General features: G+C 42.7%; 1 protein-coding gene across 2 annotated transcripts in view; it reads left to right on the top strand.

Moving 5' to 3' along the window:
* The first annotated feature begins 399 nt into the window (after nt 1-399).
* Nucleotides 400-20,472, top strand: part of LOC141083628 (E3 ubiquitin-protein ligase Mdm2-like) — a 37,759-nt gene continuing 17,686 nt past the window's right edge. The window contains exons 1-5 of one of the 2 annotated variants that reach the window (XM_073567986.1): nt 400-599; nt 3,868-3,946; nt 13,966-14,040; nt 14,419-14,552; nt 17,190-17,239. In XM_073567986.1, the coding sequence (XP_073424087.1) occupies nt 538-599; nt 3,868-3,946; nt 13,966-14,040; nt 14,419-14,552; nt 17,190-17,239 (400 nt within the window). In that variant the 5' untranslated portion in view covers nt 400-537. The remainder of the gene's footprint in view (nt 600-3,867; nt 3,947-13,965; nt 14,041-14,418; nt 14,553-17,189; nt 17,240-20,472) is intronic. The other variant, XM_073567987.1, reaches the window with a different exon arrangement.

Genomic DNA, 20,472 nt, shown 5'->3' with positions numbered 1-20,472 from the left:
GTCTGCACGTACCCTAATAACACGCATGAAATAAGCAGCGTAATAATAACTCATCAGCCTAGTCTGCTTGTTTCTTCACCTGCTAGACTGATCTTTTATTGGGTGAAGAGAGATTTCCCATTACTGAGCTCGGAGGTGACAGTTGGTGCTTAGAAGGTTCTATGGAGGAGCCAGAGGAACACACTGACAGTCCACTCAAAGCTCCATGGAACCTTATGAGCAACAACCCATTCTATCCCATCTCAAAGGGGGGGTCTCACCATATGGTGATGGGATTCAGATTACAAATGGAGAGGAGGCCATGACTGTGGATGGGGGGCTTCAGGTGACTCCCCTTGGCTACACACGGCCTGCAGCTATTCCTCACACAGGCAGCCATTGCACAGGCCTCCCACCGGGCGCAGACACAACTGCAGTGCAAGGAGCGGAAGAGGCTTCTTCAAGCAGCTCCGTTACACCGGGCCTGCACCACCTGCGGCCGGCCGTCACGGGGCAGAGGAGCGCCTGACAGGCCCCGCCCCCACGTGCAGTGGAGCCATGACGTCAGTACGCTGCCGACGTCATCACACTGCTGCTGCGGGCGCCTCTGAGGAGCACGGGTAAGGGCCTGACCATGAACCGTGATATCATTATCACATGAGGGAGGACTAGAGTCTCTGCTAGAGGAGAGGGCAGTGTGAGGCTGTGGGGGATTGTGAATGGAGGCACAGTATAGAGGGGCTGTGTGGGGGGGGATTATGAAAAGGGACAGTCTGTGGGATGTTTTGGAGTGGGGGGGGCTGAGCCACATCTTTCCCGGAGCTTAATGGCTGATTTAATGAGCCAACAAATGCATTTAACAACCGAGAGTGGAGCGTCACACTGTGTAGGGAGCTGACAGGCGGACAGTCACGCCGTAAAGGGGGCTGTTGGGAGTCCATCAAACTGAGGAGCTGTGAGGTGGACCATCATACTATATGGGGGCTACCATCATACTGCAGTGGGTTCGGAAAGTACTCAGACCCTTTGCTCAGTATTGAGTAGAAGCACCTTTTTTGAGCTAGTACAGCCATGAGTCTTCTTGTGAATCATGCAACAAGTTTTCACACCTGGATTTGGGGATCTTCTGCCATTCTTCCTTGCAGATTCTCTCCAGTTCCGTCGGGTTGGATGGTGAACGTTGGTGGACAGCCATTTTCAGGTCTCTCCAGAGATCAATTGGGTTTAGGTCAGGGCTCTGGCTGGGCCAGTCAAGAATGGTCACATTGTTCTGAAGCCACTCCTTTGTTATTTTAGCTGTTTGCATAGGGTAGGGTTCCCAAACTCCAGTCCTCAAGGCCCACCAACAGATCATGTTTTCAGGATTTCCTTTGTATTGCACAGGTGATGCAATTATCACCTGAGCAATACTAAGGAAATCCTGAAAACATGATCTGTTGGTGGGCCTTGAGGACTGGAGTTTGGGAACCCTGGCTTAGGGTCATTGTCTTGTTGGAAGGTGAACTTTCGGCCAAGTCTGAGGTCCAGAGCACTCTGGAAGAGGTTTTCATCCAGGATATCTCTGTACTTGGCCGCATTCATGTTTCCTTCAATGGCAACCAGTTGTCCTGTCCCTGCAGCTGAAAAACACCCCCATAGCATGATGCTGCCACCGCCATGTTTCACTGTTGGGATTGTATTGGGCAGGTGATGAGCAGTACCTGGTTTTCTCCACCCATACCCCTTAGAATTATCACCAAAAAGTTTTATCTTCATCTCATCAGACCAGAGAATCTTATTTCTCACAGTCTGGGAGTCCTTCATGTGTTTTTTAGCAAACTATGCGGGCTCTCATATGTCTTGCGCTGAGGTGAGGCTTCCATTGGGCCACTTTGCCATAAAGGCCCGACTGGTGGAGGGCCGCAGTGATAGTTGACTTTGTGGAACTTTCTCCCATCTCCCTACTGCATCTCTGGAGCTCAGCCACAGTGATCTTGCGTTCTTCTTTACCTCTCTCACCAAGGCTCATCTCCCACGATAGCTCAGTTTGGCTGGACGGCCAGGTCTAGGAAGACTTCTGGTGGTCCCAAACTTCTTCCATTTAAGGATTATGGAGGCCACTGTGTCCTTAGGAACATTGAGTACTGCAGAAATTCTTTTGTAACCTTGCCAGATCTGTGCCTTGCCACAATTCTGTCTCTATGCCCATTGGCCAGTTCCTTTGACCTCATGATTCTCATTGCGAGGTCTTATATAGACAGGTGTGTGCCTTTACAAATCAAGACCTATTAGTTTAATTAAACACAGCAGGACTCCAATGAAGGCGTAGAACCATCTCAAGGAGGATTACAAGGAAATGTGACTTAAATATGAGTGTCTGAGCATAGGGTCTGAATACTTATGACCATGTGATATATCAGTTTTTCTTTTTTAATAAACTTGAAAAAAATTCTCCATTTCTGTTTTTGTTTAGTCAAGATGGGGTGCAGAGTGTACATTAATGAGAAAAAATGAACTTTTTTGAATTTATCAAATGGCTGCGATGAAATAAAGAGTGAAAAATTTAAAGTGGTCTGAATACTTTCCGTACCCACTGTGCCATCATACTATATGGGGGCTGCTGGGGGACCATCATACTATATGGGGGCTGTTGGGGGGACCATAATACTCTATAGGGGCTGTTGTTGGGAACCATCATACTATATGGGGGCTGTTGGGATCATACTATATGGGGGCTGTTGTTGGGAACCATCATACTATATGGGGGCTGTTAGGGGACCATCATACTCTATAGGGGCTGTTGGGAGGACTATCATACTATATGAGGGATCTTTATAGTTTGTGGGGGATCTATCATACTGTGTATCCAATCTTATACAGTGTAATTATTGGTATTATTAGAAATATTGGTGGTGTAACAGATCTTGGTTTCCTCCAGGCAGGGTAATATTAGTAATAGATATTTCCATCTGGGGCTTGAGAGCATGGGCCTGTGTGCTTTCAAATGCTAGAGCTGAATTTCAGTCCCAGTCTGTGTGATGCCATAGTAGGGAGATGTCCAGTGTGTGATGCAACGGGAGGGGGTGAGGAAGGTGGTAAAGGAAAGCCTTAGGGATAGGGAGAAGCTAGTGACCCCTCAACACTCACCTTACCCTGAAACCTTTCCTCCCTATCGCCCTAGACTTGTCCTTCCCCCCTGTGTGGCGTCACGTTAGGGCTACAGTGCTGCTGTTGTGATGCCGGCTCCTAATCAGCACTGGCGTCACTGTCTCAGCCTTTGGACAAATCGAACATGAAGAGGAAGTCCGGGCTGGAGCTGATCTCTGACTTCCTCTTCATGCTCAATTCGACAGGACGTGATGACGGTAATGCCAGCGCTGATTGGGCGTGGACATCACGTCACAACAACAGCACAGGAGATGGAGTGCCGACACTGGGGGAACGACGCCGGCACAGGAATTGAGTGTAAGCTTTATTATTTTATGGGGGACAAGCGAGGGGTATGAGAAGTCCAAGTTTTGGACAGCTTTTTTACCATTCTTAAAAGACTGTATGAAACCCCCTGCCCAGTCATGGCGTACCTCTCAGTGGGTCCCTAACTTTTTATAGTCTTGAAGGTGCAGCGCTGTGTACCAATCACCATCGCTTACGCAATGCACCAGAGGGGCGAGCAACCCGGTGCCTCATAGGGTCCATGCTGCAAGGCTGAGTCCCCATACCTCCAGACCATGCAAAGTGCCAATGCTGTGAAAAAAGACATGGACCAGACAGCCAAAAATCTTGTGAAACTAAGAACCTCATGTTCAGTTTTTTTAAATTTTGCCTAGTGTCATTAGATCAGCGTGTGATTTTTGGATGTGTGGTCCATAGAGTTGGAACAGGAATTAAATCTATTTTTTGGATTTCCAGGCAAGGTAGTAGGAATATATCTTCACATACAGATTGTCTGGAGCATTCTGCCGTCATGAGCACAGATAGAGAGAGAATGGTGAGTGAAATGTCATATTTAGTTTATTATAGAAAATAAGAAAAATAATTGAAAGGGAACCTGGGGCTGTCCCATAATAAAGAAGGGGGCAACTTTTAGGGAGTTTGAGGTAACATTTGAATTGTATATTAGGGGGTGTAGCGTGCTAAGTAGGTTTAATTCCCTTTAGCATGTGTGCAGACTGTCGGCAGGTGTCAGAGCTTTAAAAAGGGTTGTCCACTAATGGGCCCAATAAAAACAGTACATAGTCAGTTCCTCCAAAGCGCTGCAATTCCCGGCAAGTCACGTGACCACTGCAGCTAATCAGCAGCCGCCGATTGGCTGCAGCTCATCAATATTCTGTCAGAGTGGATGTTCGCTTCTATGTTTTATGATCTGTATCCATTTTCCTGTAAGTGGCAGCAAGACTTCTGAAATCTAGGTTTCCTCCAGTGCCTGCCGCGCCAAAACACCAGAGACAAATTCTAACTCTGAGGGTTTGCTCACATCAGCGTATGTAAAATCGCTCAGATTCTCAGCCAGAAAAGTTGGCGAATGTCATGCGTACAGTGGTGCTCAAAAGTTTACACAATTTTTGCTTTCTTGGCCTTATTTCAGAGAATATGAATGATAACACCAAACCTTTTTCTCCACTCATGGTTAGTGGTTGGGTGACGCCATTTATTGTCATACCGTATTTTCTCTTTTTAAATCATAAGGACAACCCAAAACATCCAAATGACCCTGATCAAAAGTTTACATACCCTGGTGATTTTGGCGTGATAACATGCACAGAAGTTGACACAAATGGGTTTGAATGGCTACTAAAGGTAACATCATCACCTGTGACCTGTTTGCTTGTAATCAGTGTGTGTACATAAAAGCCGAGTGAGTTTCTGGGATCCAGACAGACTCTTGCATCTTTCATCCAACCACTGATGTTTCTGTATTGTGAGGCATGGGGAAAGCAAAAGAATCATCAACGGATCTGCTGGGGTATGTAAACTTTTGAGCATGCCGTATGTCATGCAACTGCTATGCGAGTGTGCGTTTTTTCTCCCGCCTTGCATCCATATGTCATGCGTCTGCCATCTGTATGCTATGTGTTTTTAAAATAATTTTTTACATACTATAATACTATATGTAAATTAAATCTAGTTGTCATAAATAATAAAGCAAGCTTATATAAACAAATAGAATATATATATATATATATATATATATATAATCTTTCTATAGGGGTTTGTTATAAGTCTCCAAAAATAATGGAAGCAACAGAGAATATCCTTATAAAGCAAATAGATGAAGCTGCGACTCAAGGAGAAGTCATTATTATGGGGGACTTCAACTACCCTGAAATACATTGGGGAACCGAAACCTGCAGTTCCAGCAAAGGTAATAGGTTTTTGACAACTATGAGAGACAATTACCTTTCACAACTGGTTCAGGACCCAACAAGAGGGGGGGGCGCTGCTAGACCTAATATTAACCAACAGGCCAGACCGCATATCAAATGTAAGGGTTGGGGGTCACTTGGGTAATAGTGATCACAAATTAATAAGTTTTCATGTATCCTTTAATAAGATGTGTAGTAGAGGGGTTACAAGGACACTAAACTTCAGGAAAGCAAATTTCCAACGGATGAGAGATGATCTTGGTGCAATTAACTGGGACGATATCCTGAGACATAAAAACACACAAAGAAAATGGGAGACGTTTATTAGCATCCTGAATAGGACCTGTGCACAATATATACCGTATGGGAATAAACATGCGAGAAATAGGAGGAAACCACTATGGCTAAATAGAGCTGTAAGGGGTGCAATAAGAGATAAAAATAAAGCATTTAAAGAATTTAAGCAAGTAGGTAGTGATCAGGCATTAACTAAATACAGAAGATTAAATAAATTCTGTAAAAAGCAAATCAAAACAGCAAAGATTGAGACAGAGAGACTCATTGCCAGAGAAAGTAAAAATAATCCCAAAATAACTACATAAATAGTAAGAAGCTAAAACATGATAATGTTGGCCCCCTTAAAAATAGTCTGGGTGAAATGGAGGAGGATGAGGAAAAAGCCAATATGCTAAATGACTTTTTTTCGACAGTGTTTACACAAGAAAATCCCATGACGGATAACATGATCAGGGATAAAAATTGTCCATTAAATGTCACCTGCTTAACCCAGTAGGAAGTACGGCGGCGTCTAAAAATCACTAAAATTGACAAATCCCCGGGCCCGGATGGGATACACCCCCGAGTACTGCAGGAATTAAGCACAGTCATAGATAGACCATTATTTTTAATCTTTAAAGATTCCATAATAACAGGGTCTGTACCACAGGACTGGCGTATAGCAAATGTGGTGCCAATATTCAAAAAGGGGACAAAAACTGAACTTGGAAATTATAGGCCAGTGAGTTTAACTTCAACTGTGGGTAAAATCCTGGAGGGTTTTCTAAGAGATACTATACTGGAGTATCTGGAGAAGAATAACCTCATGACCCAATATCAACATGGGTTTACAAGGGACCTTCAAAAAGAGAAAAAAAAAAGCCAGCTCACCTGAAGGCATGTGTAGTGGATAGCCCGGACCACGTGCAGTCTTCACGCAGTAACCAAGGAAAAAGAAAAAAGGTCCAGCTTTGCAAATTCAAGTCCAATTTATTGTTAAAAACAAGTCCAAAACAGAGCAAAAAATGGTGTGTTCACATGAGTAACAAGTAGTAGATTACGCGTTTCGAACAATAGCTTGTTCTTTCTCAAAACTGAGAAAGAACAAGCTATTGTTCGAAACGCGTAATCTACTACTTGTTACTCATGTGAACACACCATTTTTTGCTCTGTTTTGGACTTGTTTTTAACAATAAATTGGACTTTAATTTGCAAAGCTGGACCTTTTTTCTTTTTCCTTTACAAGGGACCGTTCCTGTCAGACTAATCTGATAAGCTTTTATGAAGAGGTAAGTTCCGGACTGGACCAAGGGAATGCAGTGGACGTGGTGTACATGGACTTTTCAAAAGCTTTTGATACGGTGCCACACAAAAGGTTGATACATAAAATGAGAACAATGGGGATAGGGGAAAATATGTGTAGGTGGGTTAAGAGCTGGCTCAGGGATAGGAAACAAAGGGTGGTTATTAATGGAGCACACTCGGACTGGGTCACAGTTAGCAGTGGGGTACCACAGGGGTCAGTTTTGGGCCCGCTTCTTTTTAACATATTTATTAATGACCTTGTAAGGGGCATAGAGAGTAGAATTTCAATATTTGCAGATGACACTAAACTCTGCAGGGTAATCAATACAGAGGAGGACAATTTTATATTACGGGAGGATTTATGTAAACTAGAAGCTTGGGCTGATAAATGGCAAATGAGCTTTAATGGGGATAAATGTAAGGTCATGCACTTGGGTAGAACAAACAAGATGTATAATTATGTGCTTAATTGTAAAACACTGGGCAAAACAGTCACTGAAAAAGACCTGGGTGTATGGGTGGACGACAAACTCACATTTAGTGGCCAGTGTCAGGCAGCTGCTGCAAAGGCAAATAAAATAATGGGATTCATTAAAAGGGGCATAGATGCTCAGGAGGAGAACATAATTTTACCTCTATATAAGTCACTAGTGCGACCACACTTAGAATACTGTGTACAGTTCTGGTCTCCGGTGTATAAGAAAGACATAGCTGAACTGGAGCGGGTGCAGAGAAGAGCGACCAGGGTTATTAGGGAACTGGGGGGTCTGCAATACCAAGACAGGTTATTACACTTGGGGTTATTTAGTTTGGAGAATCGAAGGCTTAGGGGTGATCTTATTACAATGTATAAATATATGCGGGGACAGTGCAAAGACCTTTCTAATGATCTTTTTACTCTTAGACCTGTGACGGGGACAAGGGGGCATCCTCTACATCTGGAGGAAAGAAGGTTTAAGCATACTCACAGACGCGGATTCTTTAATGTAAGAGCAGTGAGACTATGGAACTCTCTGCCATATGATGTTGTAATGAGTGATTCCCTACTAAAATTTAAGAGGGGACTGGATGCCTTTCTTGGAAAGTAGAATATTACAGGGTATATACACTAGTTTCCTTAATATTGCGTTGATCCATGGAGCTAGTCAGATTGCCGTATGTGGAGTCGGGAAGGAATTTTTTTCCCCAGTGTGAAGCTTACTGTTTGCCACATGGGTTTTTTTGCCTTCCTCTGGATCAACATGTTAGGGCAAGTTAGGATAGGATATGGGTTGAACTAGATGGACTTAAAGTCTCCCTTCAACCTTAATAACTATGTTACTATGTTATACAGTGTATATATATAATAGATAGATATCCTGTAGATAAATAATTTTACAAGCCCCCTACATAAAATAAACTTGCACCATTTAGTGCCTTTCTTGTGGTGCTAAAGGGTGTTAACCCCTTCACTACCAAGGTTGGTTTGCACGTTAACTCCCGGGCCAATTTTTACAATTCTGACCACTGTCCCTTATGAGGTAATAACTCTGAAACGCTTCCATGGATCCCGGTAAAATTTCATTCATATAACTTGGATTTGTGAAAAAAACGGAAATTTGGCGAAAATTTTGAAAATTTCGCAATTTTCCAACTTTGAATTTTTATGCTCTTAAATCACAGAGATATGGCACTCAAAAAACTTAATAAATAACATTTCCCACATGTTTACTTTACATCAGCACAATTTGGGAACCAACATTTTTTTTGGAAGTTTTGGAACATTTTTTTTTAAGGAAGTTATAAGGGTTAAAAGTTGACCAGCGATTTCTCATTTTTACAACACCATTTTATTTTTACGGACCACATCACATTTGAAGCCACTTTGAGGGGTCTATATGATAGAAAATACCCAAAAGTGACACCATTATAAAAACTGCACCCCTCAAGGTGCTCAAAACCACATTCAAGAAGTTTATTAACCCTTCAGGTGCTTCACAGGAATTTTTTGAATGTTTAAAAAAAAAATGAACATTTAACTTTTTTCACAAAAAAAATTACTTCAGGTTCAATTTTTTTATTTTACCAAGGGTAACAGGAGAAATTGGACAGCAAAAGTTATTGTGCAATTTGTCCTGAGTACGCCGATACCTGATATGTGGGGGGGGGGGGGAACCACTGTTTGGGCGCATGGCAGAGCTCGGAAGGGAAGGAGCGCCGTTTGACTTTTTCACTGCAAAATTGGCTGGAATTCAGATTGGATGCCATGGCACGTTTGGAGAGCCCCTGAGGTGCCTAAACAGTGGAAACCCCCCCACGGAACTTATCTAGATATGTGGTGAGCACTTTGAACCCCCAAGGGCTTCACAGAAGTTTATAACGTACAGCCGTACAAGTAAAAAAAATCATATTTTTTCCACAAAAATGATCTTTTCACCCCCAATTTTTATTTTCCCAAGAGTAACAGGACCCTAAAAGTTATTGTGCAATTTGTCCTGAGTACGCTGATACCCCATATGTGGGGGTAAACCACTATTTGGGCGCATGGCAGAGCTCTGAAGGGAAGCAGCGCCATTTGACTTTTTTGGCTGGAATTGAGATCGGACGCCATGTCGCGTTTGGAAAGCCCCTGATGTACCAAAACAGTGGAAACCCCCCATTTCTAACTCCAACCCTAACCCTAATGGGAAAATAGAAATTAATTCCTTTTTTTTAATTTTATTATTTTCCCTAACTAAGGGGGTGATAACGGGGGGTTTGATTTACTATTTATGGCGGTTTTTATGTTTGGCAGCTGTCATACGCTAAAAGACGCTTTTTATTGTAAAAATAGTTTTTGCATCACCACATTTTGAGTGCTATAATTTTTTCATATTTTGACCCACCGAGTCATGTGAGGTCTTATTTTTTGTGGGACGAGTTGACGTTTTTATTGGTACCATTTTCGGGCACGTGACATTTTTTGATCGCTTTTTATTCTGATTTTTGGGACGCAGAATGAACAAAAATCAGCGTTTCATGAATTTCTCTTGGGGGGTGCGTTTACACCGTTCCGCGTGCGGTAAAATTGATAAAGCGGTTTTATTCGGGTCAGTACGGGTCAGTACGGTTACAGCGATACCTCATTTATGTCATTTTTTTATGTTTTGGCGGTTTTATGCAATGAAAACAATTTTATATAAAAAATAATTATTTTTGCATCGCTTTATTCTGCGAGCTGTAACTTTTTAATTTTTTCGCTGTTGATGCTGTATGGTGGCTTGTTTTTTGCGGGACAAGATGACGTTTTCAGCGGTACCATGGATATTTATATGCGTCTTTTTGATCGTGCGTTATTGCACTTTTTGTTCGGCGGTATGATAATAAATCATTATTTTTTGCTCCGTTTTTTATCATTTTTTAAGGGGTTCGCTAAAGGGGTTAACTAATGGGACAGTTTTATAGGGTGGGTCATTACGGACGCAGCGATGCCAAATATGTTTACTTTTATTTTTTTTTTGTTTTTTTATTTTCAAAAAATGAATTTATTAGGGATTTTTTTTTTTTTTTTTAAATTATTTTTACACTTTTTTTTTTTCTATTTTATTTGTGATCTGTCACATCACAAATTGCTGTGACAGATCAGCGATCTGTCACAGGCAGTGCTGCAGGCTTCCTCATGCCTGCGCTCTGCGGGCAGTGAGGATGCCAGCTCCCTGCAGGCCCCCGAAGGTCCCCGTCGCCATATTGGATCCGGGGACCTGCAGGGAAGGCGACCCCTGCAGCGGCGCTGCACATCGCGCTGCTGTGGGGGACGGAGGGAGCCCCCTCCCTGCCGATGCTTCCTTTAACCCCCGGTACACCGCGATCATGTTTGATCGCGGTGTGCCAGGGGTTAACGTGTTGGGGGCGGTCCGTGTCCGCCCCTGACACATTGTGCTGGGTGTCAGCTGTGATAATCAGCTGACACCCGGCCGCGATCAGTTGCGCTCTAAGTGTATAATAATATCAGCTCACAGCTGTATACTTGGCCTTTACTGGTTATTAAATTGGGGGACCCAGGAAAAAAAATGACACAGGGCCCCCTTTAAATAATAACCAATAAAGGCTAGGCAGACAGCTGCAGGCTGATATTAATAGCCTAGGAAGGTGCTATGGATATTGTCCTTCCCCAGGCTAAAAGCATCAGCTCTCAGTCGTCCCAGAAAAGGCGCATCTATAAGATGTGCCAATTCTAGCACTTAGCCTTGCTCTTCTTCCCATTTGCCTTTATGCGGTGGCAAGTGTGGTGATAGTTGTGGGGGAGGGGTTGATGTCACCTTTGTATTTTCAGGTGATATCAAGTCCAGAGGTTAGTAATGGAGAGGCACCCATTAATAACCCCATAGTCATATTGTACACTCCCTGACAGAAGTTATGTCGCTTATCCATGTTATGTAAATACAAGCTTATAACCTGACGTTAAATTCATCCACTGGTTGTATAAATTATTCTTTTGAAAGCTGAAACCCTCCTTAAAAAAATAAATTGGCATCAATGCAGAAATATTGATCATTTAATGGACACAGAATGGTCAGATTTTGGCAAGACAAAAGTTGTCGACCACAGAAAGTAATGTGATATTCAAGCAAATAATTAACTTAAAATACAAATATATGTTACATAACATTGATGAATGAAGTTGTGGTGCTATTAGAGTTATATTTAATATTTTCTGTGACTTCCATGAGCTTGAAGGACTGCATCCATGCGGTTCAACAATGATTCATACAATTTATTAATGAAGTCATCAGGATTAGCAAAGAATGCAGTCTTACATGCCTCCCAGAGTTCATCTAGATTCTTTCGTTTTGTCTTCCAAGCTTCCTCTTTCATCCTACCCCAAACACGTCTGGTTACTGGGCTGGCCAGTCCTTGAGCACCTTGATCTTTTTTGCCTGGAGGAACTTTGTTTTAGAGATGGATATATGATTTGGAGCACCATCCTGCTGCAGAATTTGTCCCCTTTTATGAGGTAGCTAATACTTCATGATATTTTAGGCTATTGATATTGCCTTCCACCTTCCAAATGTTTCGCACACCCCCATACTGAATGTAACCGCAGACCATGATCTTTCCACCACCAAATTTAACTGTTTTATTGGTGTGTTTTGGATCCATACGGGCTCCAGTAGGTCTCCTGCAGTATTTGCGGTGGCTGTGGTGTAATTCTACTGAAGCTTCATCAGAGAAATCCACCTTCTGCCACTTTCCCAGCGTCCATCTGTTTAGCAGGCTGTGAGATTTTGCAAATGCCACACGGTTTTATATATGCCTTTTGTTTAGTGCTGGCTTCTGGGCAATGATTCGACCATGGAAGCCATTTCGAGACAGAATCCTACAAACTGTTCTAGTTGACACAGGGACTTGAGATGACCAGGTCTGTTGGAGCTCTGCTGGAGTGGAAGAGGGTCTTGCTTTGGATTTTCTAACCAGCAAACGTTCCTCCTGAGGAGATGTCTTGCGGGGTCTGCCGCACCTGGGCTTGTCAAACACATCTCCAGTCTCTTCAAATCTTTTTTTTAATTCTTTGTACTTGACGCTGAGACACATTAAAGGTGCCAGCCACCTCTGCAGTGGATCTGGTCTTCAGCCTCTTGATAATCCAGGCTTTGGTTGCAGGGTGGATTTTTGGCATGTTGTCAGAGCTCAAGTTGCAGCTCAAGTGAAGGTCTGGGGTGCTGGGTTTATTTTTATACACACCCACTAATTAACCGATCCTTTCCTGAGCACAGGTGAGGATGTAAACTAGGATTTGGTGCATTATATGACCAGGCGACAAAACTTTTGTCTTGCCAAAATCTGACCATTCTTTGTCCATTAAATGATCAATATTTCTGCATTGATGCCAATTTATTTTCTTAACCTAAACCACATTTCGGAGGGTTTCAGCTTTCAAAAGAATAATTTATACAACCAATGGAAGAATTTAACGTCAGGTTATAAGCTTTTATTTACATAACATGGATAAGCGACATAACTTCTGTCAGGGAGTGTATAAAAACACACACCCAGAATTAAGTCCTTACTTGAAATAATTACTCCTTTATTCAATCATAATGAAACCATACTCACATAATCTCCCATTCCAGTGAAGCCATTGTCCCCTGTAAGAGAATTAAAATAATAAACAACAATATTCCTCATCTGGCTGCCAAGACAATAATAATCCATTTGTCCCACGATGGGTGTAGCTCTGCTACATGTAGATGGCAGGCTGCATTGTTGCATGATGTGACCATACAGCCTACCATGCAGCAGAGAAACTGGGCAGTGTTTACTACCGCTGCTCAGTATCTCGCGGTAAACTCTTATCACCTGACTGACGTCACTGTGACCGTGAGAAAGTTCTCCTGCTCGCTGTTCCATCAGAAAAGTCCTGGGAGTTGACAGCCAGTGAACTCACTTCACCTAACTGATGTCAGCACGAGCGCCTTACAACTTTTCCCACGATGCTTTCAATTTTATGGATATGGGGCTGGGTGAGGGCTTATCTTTTGTGCCCTGAGCTGCCGTTTTTACTGATATCATTTTGGGGTAGATAGATTAAATGTTGTTTTATTTTTAAGCTGCAGTCGTCCGATTGCTTCTACTATATCTAGTAGTGGATTGGCACTGATATGTTTAGTTAAAATCAAGGTCTGCGATGAATGCTAGCTACAGGCTAGATCTCACAGAAGAATTGTGATGACAGGCTGACCCTCGGATATAATGGCAACCTATCAGTGTCCCGCAATCGCGTCATGGGCGTGTGGAATGATAAGCCCATATGCCGGTCGCGTCCTAAATACTGTTGTCAGAATTGGCCAGTGGCATTTAACAGGTTAACAGCTGCGGGTTAAGCTCCGCTCCAGCCATGGCTGTTAGGGGCAAATGATGGCTGATTAAATCATGTAAATGTACGTCATATGTTGTGAAGGAGTTAAGAAGCCATACTGCCACTTACAGGTGTGGTTATACAGAATTCACGTTTTATCTATTCCTGTCAGCAATTGAATCACCAAAGATGATCCTACACTTTAATTACATGTGTCCATATTTAATTTTTTGTTTTGTTCTTTAAAAGGTAAAACCAAACCCTCTTCTTCTAGACCTGTTGAGATCTGCTGGTGGCCAGAAGGAAACCTACACAATGAAAGAGGTGGTGACCGAAATCTTTGGTTATTATTAGTGTTGAGCGATTGTTCTTGCATAAGGTGTTATAGGAGCATGCTCAGGTGCTAGCCGAGTGTCTTTGGCGTTCTTGAAAAATGTTCCGAGTCCCCGTGGCTGCATGTATCACGGCTGTTCGAGAGACACAACCCATGCAGCGATCACCTAACAAAACGACAATCTCTGCAAGGGTTGCGGCTGTGAGACATGCAGTCGTAGGGACTAGAACATATTTTTCGAGCACGCCGAAGACACTCGGTTAGCACCCGAACACGTTCCCTCATCACTCATAATTATATAATGAGGGTGTCTTCCACGGTCATCTTAATGAGTAGTTCATGACAATGTCTTCCTACTTGCGCTATAGGTTCTTTACCATCTTGGTCAGTACATAAAGGCCAGGCACTTGTATGACGAGAAACAGCAGCACATTGTCCACTGCTCTAATGATCCTCTTGGAGAACTATTTGGTGTAGAGAACTTCTCTATAAAAGAACCCAGGTAACTGACATGTTCTTCTTACACTGTTTTCTCATATCATTTCAACTTGTGCACGTCAACCAGACAAGCAATTTTGAGTTTATTTTTTGTTTTGCTTTTTTTTTTTTTTTTTTTTAAACTAACCGGTCTATAAACTACAACTATTTATTTACCAATGTCAGGCCCTAATGACTTGACGGATGAACGCTTTGTAGGAGGATCAATCTTGTACAAGCCTAGATTGGTCCTCCAGGGTCTTCTCCGTCGTTATCCTGATAGTCTCAAGCCATTGAGTTGCAGGTCTTCCTCTTCGCTAGCGGGTTGCTGGTCTTCCTCTTCACCAGCGGGTTGCAGGTCTTCCTCTTCACCAGCGTGTTGCTGGTCTTCCTCTTCGCCAGCGGGTTGCAGGTCTTCCTCTTCGCCAGCGGGTTGCAGGTCTTCCTCTTCGCCAGCGGGTTGCTGGTCTTCCTCTTCGCCTTGTTCCTTCTACAACTACGACATAAACAAACAAACAAACAAACCAAAAAGACTATGTGCCAACAGTTAATTAGGGGGTACATTGGATACCTGGCTACTGTGATATGTGCAGCCAAAACCTAAGATAGAAACAAAATGAGCATATACCCTGCTGTAAGTAAGTATTAGTGCATATAAATAACATAGAGTACTTAGTAAGGCTACTTTCACATTAGCGTTTTTAGTGCAGCGCTTCGTGCGCAATAGAAACGCATGCAAAAAACGCATCATGCATTTTGCATGCGTTTGCGTTTTTTTAGGCGCAAGCGTTTTAACCAGTTTCAAGGCATGTTAACTCTTAAAACGAATGCGTTTTTTAACGCAGGCGTGCGCATGTTTATGCGCACGCCTGCGTTCCCATAGTCGGTAATGCGTTATTTTGTCGCATTCCATGCACAAATGTGCGCATGCGTTTTTTTTATGCCGTTGGACAGACCCAAAAATGCAACAGGTTACGTCTGGCATGCCTAGGCGCACACCTTAAAAAAAGCATGCGCACGAAAATGCATATGAACGCGTGCAAACGCTAGACCATGCGCCCCCCCCATGTTAAACATAGGTGCGCATGACGCATGCGCGTTGACGCGCACGATGCGCTGCGCAAAAAAACTCTAATGTGAAACCAGCCTAACACTGTTTTTCATTTTAAAAAAAATCATCAAAGCCATGCCAACAGCATCAGGGTGAACCCAAATTGGGATGGTCCTAAACTCTAGTATTAAAACCTCACTATCTGTCAAACCTGACCTCAATGTGATTAAGGGTGGAGCAGGACTGGGGTCCGACTATGGGCACCCAGCCATGGGAAGCTATAAACGTAATGCCCAGCTCAAAGAAAGGGAAGGACACACTCTTAACCACACTGAGTGCCATTACAGAGACAAAACCTAAGTTAGGCTTATATATATACCCATGCTGTTAATAACCCAAAGGTATGAACTGGGATACAAACTGGTGTGCATGCGGCATGTGAGCGCACGTTTCACACTGGCCACTGAAAAGAAAAAAAAAGACAGAAACATAATGACTGAATGCCCTGCAGTAAATAAATAGCATAGTGCATAGACATAATGTACGGGACTTAGTTAATATATTTTTTAATAAAAAAAAAAAAAAAATGCAAAAGCCATCCCACCACTCCACGGTGACCGTAATTGGGACAGTCCTAACTCTAATATTAAAAACCTTACCATTTGTCAAGGGACATGCATGTGGATAAGGATTGAGAAGTACTGGACCCAACTAATGGGCACACAGCCATTCAAGACTACATCAATATAATGCTCAGCGCAAGGAAGCGCAGGACACACCTTTATATGCACATGGTGCAAGCAGATTGAAAAAACCTAAAGGTATGAACTGGGATATAAACTGGTGGGATGGCTTTTATGATTTTTTTTAAATCAAAAACAGTGTTTTCTAAGTACCCTATTACTTTTTACTTACTGCAGGGTATATGCTCATTTTGTCTCTATCTTGTTTTTTGTCTGTTTAATGGCCAGTGTGAACATGCTCCTACGTGTTGCATGTTTACCAGCCTATACTCCAGTTCATTTTTTTTCAGTTTTGTGATAAGTCCCAGACCTGACCTTAGGCCATATTCAGGTTGCTATATTATAGTGTTCAGCTAAAAAAAAAAAAACAATAGCATTGGTTCAGGTAATTGCAGTGGGACCTATAAAGATGATTTTTTTTTTTTTTTTTTTTATAATTTTCAGGTGTGGGGTGGAGTGAGGGGGACAAGATTTCCTTGTAGTCAAAGTGCAATTATACAGACTCTTACCGTATGTTTGGCTAAGTCTGTGGCCACTTCCCCGTAGGCTTTGTAAGCTGATGCAATTTAACCATGTCAGTAAGGCTGTATGCAAAAAATGTTAGCCCTCTATGATATGCAGAGGGGGAAAATCCAATACAAAATGTGCATGACTACAAAATTCAAAAGGTCTGGTCAGTTTCTAGCAACACCTAGCAGCCGGTTTTTATTTTTTATCACTGTATAGATTATTGGGCAAGTGGTGACACAACCTTGCACAGAAATCCATGGTGTTCTCTGCTGACTTGAGCAAAATCAAAGTAAAAGTGATCTAGTTGACAACTTTATAGAGTTGCAGACATTACGCTGAACTGATCTCTTTATTTCAGGAGGCTTTTTGCAATGATTTCGAGAAATTTGGTAACTGCAGACTCAGAAGGTAAAATGCTGATGAAATCAGTCATTTTAGACTTAGATCTTATCCCAATATGTAGCAGGTGTAATAATACTAATGTTAGCAAATACCTACAATTAGAAATGTAGTATAGTTCTTCTGATTTGCTCTGCCACTTACCCCATGTGGGGGGCATTGCAGTAGCTTAGGTATCCATGATTGATCCACCTCCATGCTTAATGGATGGTTAGATGTTTGTTTTTTTTCTGAAATTTTGTCCCCTTTTTTCTCCTCACATATCTTTGATCATTGTAGCCAAACAGTTCTGCTTTAGCCTCATTGATCCACAGGGCTTGTTTCCAAAATGGGAGAGGATTTTTTAGATGTGCTTTTGCATACTTTTGACGCTGAATTTTATGGTGAGGATGCAGGAGAGGTTTTCTTTTGATGACTTTTCCATGAAGTCCATATTTGTGTAGGTGTCTCTGAACAGTAGAACAATGTACCACGACTCCAGGGTCTTCTAAATATTTCTGAAGGTCTTTTGCAGTCAAGCAGGGTTTCTGATTTGCCTCTCTAGCAATCCTACGAGCAGCTCTCACTGAAATTTTACTTTGTCTTCCAGACCTTATCTTGACCTCCACTGTTCCTGGTAACTGCCTTATCTTAATTACATTTTGAACTGAGGAAAGGGCAACTAGAAAATGCTTTGCCATAACCCTAACAGGCAAATTACGGTGTGAAACCTTGGTCAAAGTTATCTGAGCACGCAAATCTCCAAGGGTGTCCAAACTTTTTGCATCGGCCCATTTTCCTCTTTGCAATCTTTAAAATGTAAAAGATGAAAATATTTTTTTTGCCTAAAATACAAAGGAAATGTGTCGTCTTTAACTTTAGTTCTTTTAGAGATCATTTCATCTTCACCTTGCTTAACTGTTCACAGTAACAGTAATTTTGACCAGGGTGCCCAAACTTTTACATGCCACTGTAATAGGAGGTATTTGCTAATATTATTATTACACCTACTATACATTGGAATAGGATCTTGTAGATGGGAATACCCCTTTAACTTTGAAAATCCATGTCGGAAATATCATCAGGACTATGGAGTCAGAAGGCTGAAGTTGTGACTGTCTCATGTATTTTTCTATACTCGGTCTCCTTCAAAAATGGCATATAATAATAACATTTACTTTAGTAAACCTCATGGTATCACTGTTTTAGATACATAGGGGCCTTAGATTGATAGAACATAAAATATCATAATATTAAGGGTAAGTTCACACTGGCCATTTTTTCTGCAGCAAAACCTGATCTTCTTGACAGGAAAGGAGCTGCGGCAAAAACGCAGGTTTAGGTGCGTTTTTGGTGCAGATTTGTTGCGTTTTTTATTGGTACGTTTTTTGTGTCTCTTTGTCCATGCCAATGTCCACTACTTTTCTGCAGAAAAAACACTGCAGATAATGACACCGATATTTTTGGTGCGATTTGCAGCATTTTTTTCAACACCCATTCAAGTCAATGGGTGAAAAACGCTGAAAGAAGTGACATGCTCTATGTCCAAAAAATGCAGCAAAGCACAAAATCCTGATGACACAAAAAACAATGTGTGTGAATGAGATTTCTGAAGTTTCATAGGCTTTGCTGATAATGGAAAAATCAGCTGAAAATTAGCAGAAAAAACAAAACGCCGCAAAAATGCCCAGTGTGAATATACCCTAAGCCTGCCAAAATTCTTGTGAAAGTTAATAAATTAACCAATATTAATAATTTATATACTGTGTGTGTATATATATATATATATATATATATATATATATACATACTGTATATGTACACAGTATTCAGTATTCAGATGCCTCCTAAGGGGGCACGTGTGCGGGTCAGGCATGTGTTTCCCTGCAGCATAAGTATCACTGCAGCAAAAGTATCGTGAAGATGCAGTTATTACAACGGCAGTTAGTCACGGCAGGAGTCAGGACCCCACTATGTACCTGTCTCTTTTGGGTATGTCTGCTGAGTAAGCACCTCTTATTATATGTATCTAACTTTTCTGTTCACCCTCCTACTCCTTCACCATGTTTACATATGCCCTCACAGTGTTTGCGCCTTTAATCCTCACTCTCCTTCGCTATCCCCAAACCCCAGCACCCTCTAACCAAATAATTATCTCCCCTTCCTTCTTTCCTCCCCACCTGTCCTCCTCTGCTGAATTACTCCTCAACCTCAAATCTGTCCGAATGAAGCCTAAAACAAGCTGCCCACTCTCCTTCTCCCATCTGCTCTCCCTTTCTCTGCTTATCACTGCTGGCGACATATCTCCCAATCCTGGACCCCCACAACTCATAACCCCCATTACTACCCCTTCCTACTGCTCCCTATCTAATAAAAACTACCGCAATCTTTCCAACTTAAAACCTGTGCCATTGACACCCAACCCCCTGCTCCCTGTCTCTGGAGCACTTTGGAATGCCCGCTCCATCTGCAATAAGCTTCATGTGATTCATGACCTCTTTCTCTCTCGCAATCTTGCCTTTCTCGGCCTCACAGAAACCTGGCTGACACCCTCTAACACCGCCTCCCCTGCCGTGCTGTGTTACGGCGGCCTCCACTTCACCCACACTCCTCGCCCTGGCAACAGACATGGTGGAGGAGTGGGCCTTCTCCTTTCTTCCAACTGCACCTTCAACCCAATCCCACCTTTTCCCTCCCTAATCCTCCCCTCTTTTGAAGTCCACTGTGTCCACATCTACTGTCCCTCCAACCTCCAAGTGGCCGTCATATACCGACCTCCAGGCCCTACCACTGCCTTCATTGACCAATTCTCTACCTGGCTTCTTCACTTTCTGTCAACTGACATCCCCACTGTCATCATGGGTGACTTCAACATTCCCACTGATACCCTTCAGTCAGCAGCCTCCAAACTCCTGTCCCTTACTTCATCCTTTGGACTTACTCAGTGGTCCTCCTCAGCCACCCACACAGATGGACATACATTAGACCTGGTCTTCACCCGCCTCTGCTCTCTTTCTAACTTCACCTCCTCCCCTCTCCCTCTGTCTGACCACCATCTACTCACTTTCTCATCCCTGTCCTCCTCTCCTGGCACCCATGTCCAGCAACATGCGCACCCCCGCAGAAACCTTGCACACCTAGACACCCATGCGCTCTCTGACACTCATCTACCACTGGCATCCATATCCTCACTCCAAGACACAGACAGTGCCACTGCTTTCTACAATGCCACTCTCGCATCAGCTATTGACATGGTCGCCCCT

Source organism: Dendrobates tinctorius, unplaced genomic scaffold (assembly GCF_039654945.1).
Source record: "Dendrobates tinctorius isolate UK_male_01 unplaced genomic scaffold, ASM3965494v1 ptg000020l, whole genome shotgun sequence".
NCBI lineage: Eukaryota > Metazoa > Chordata > Amphibia > Anura > Dendrobatidae > Dendrobates > Dendrobates tinctorius.
This window is presented reverse-complemented; position numbering and strand designations above follow the sequence as displayed.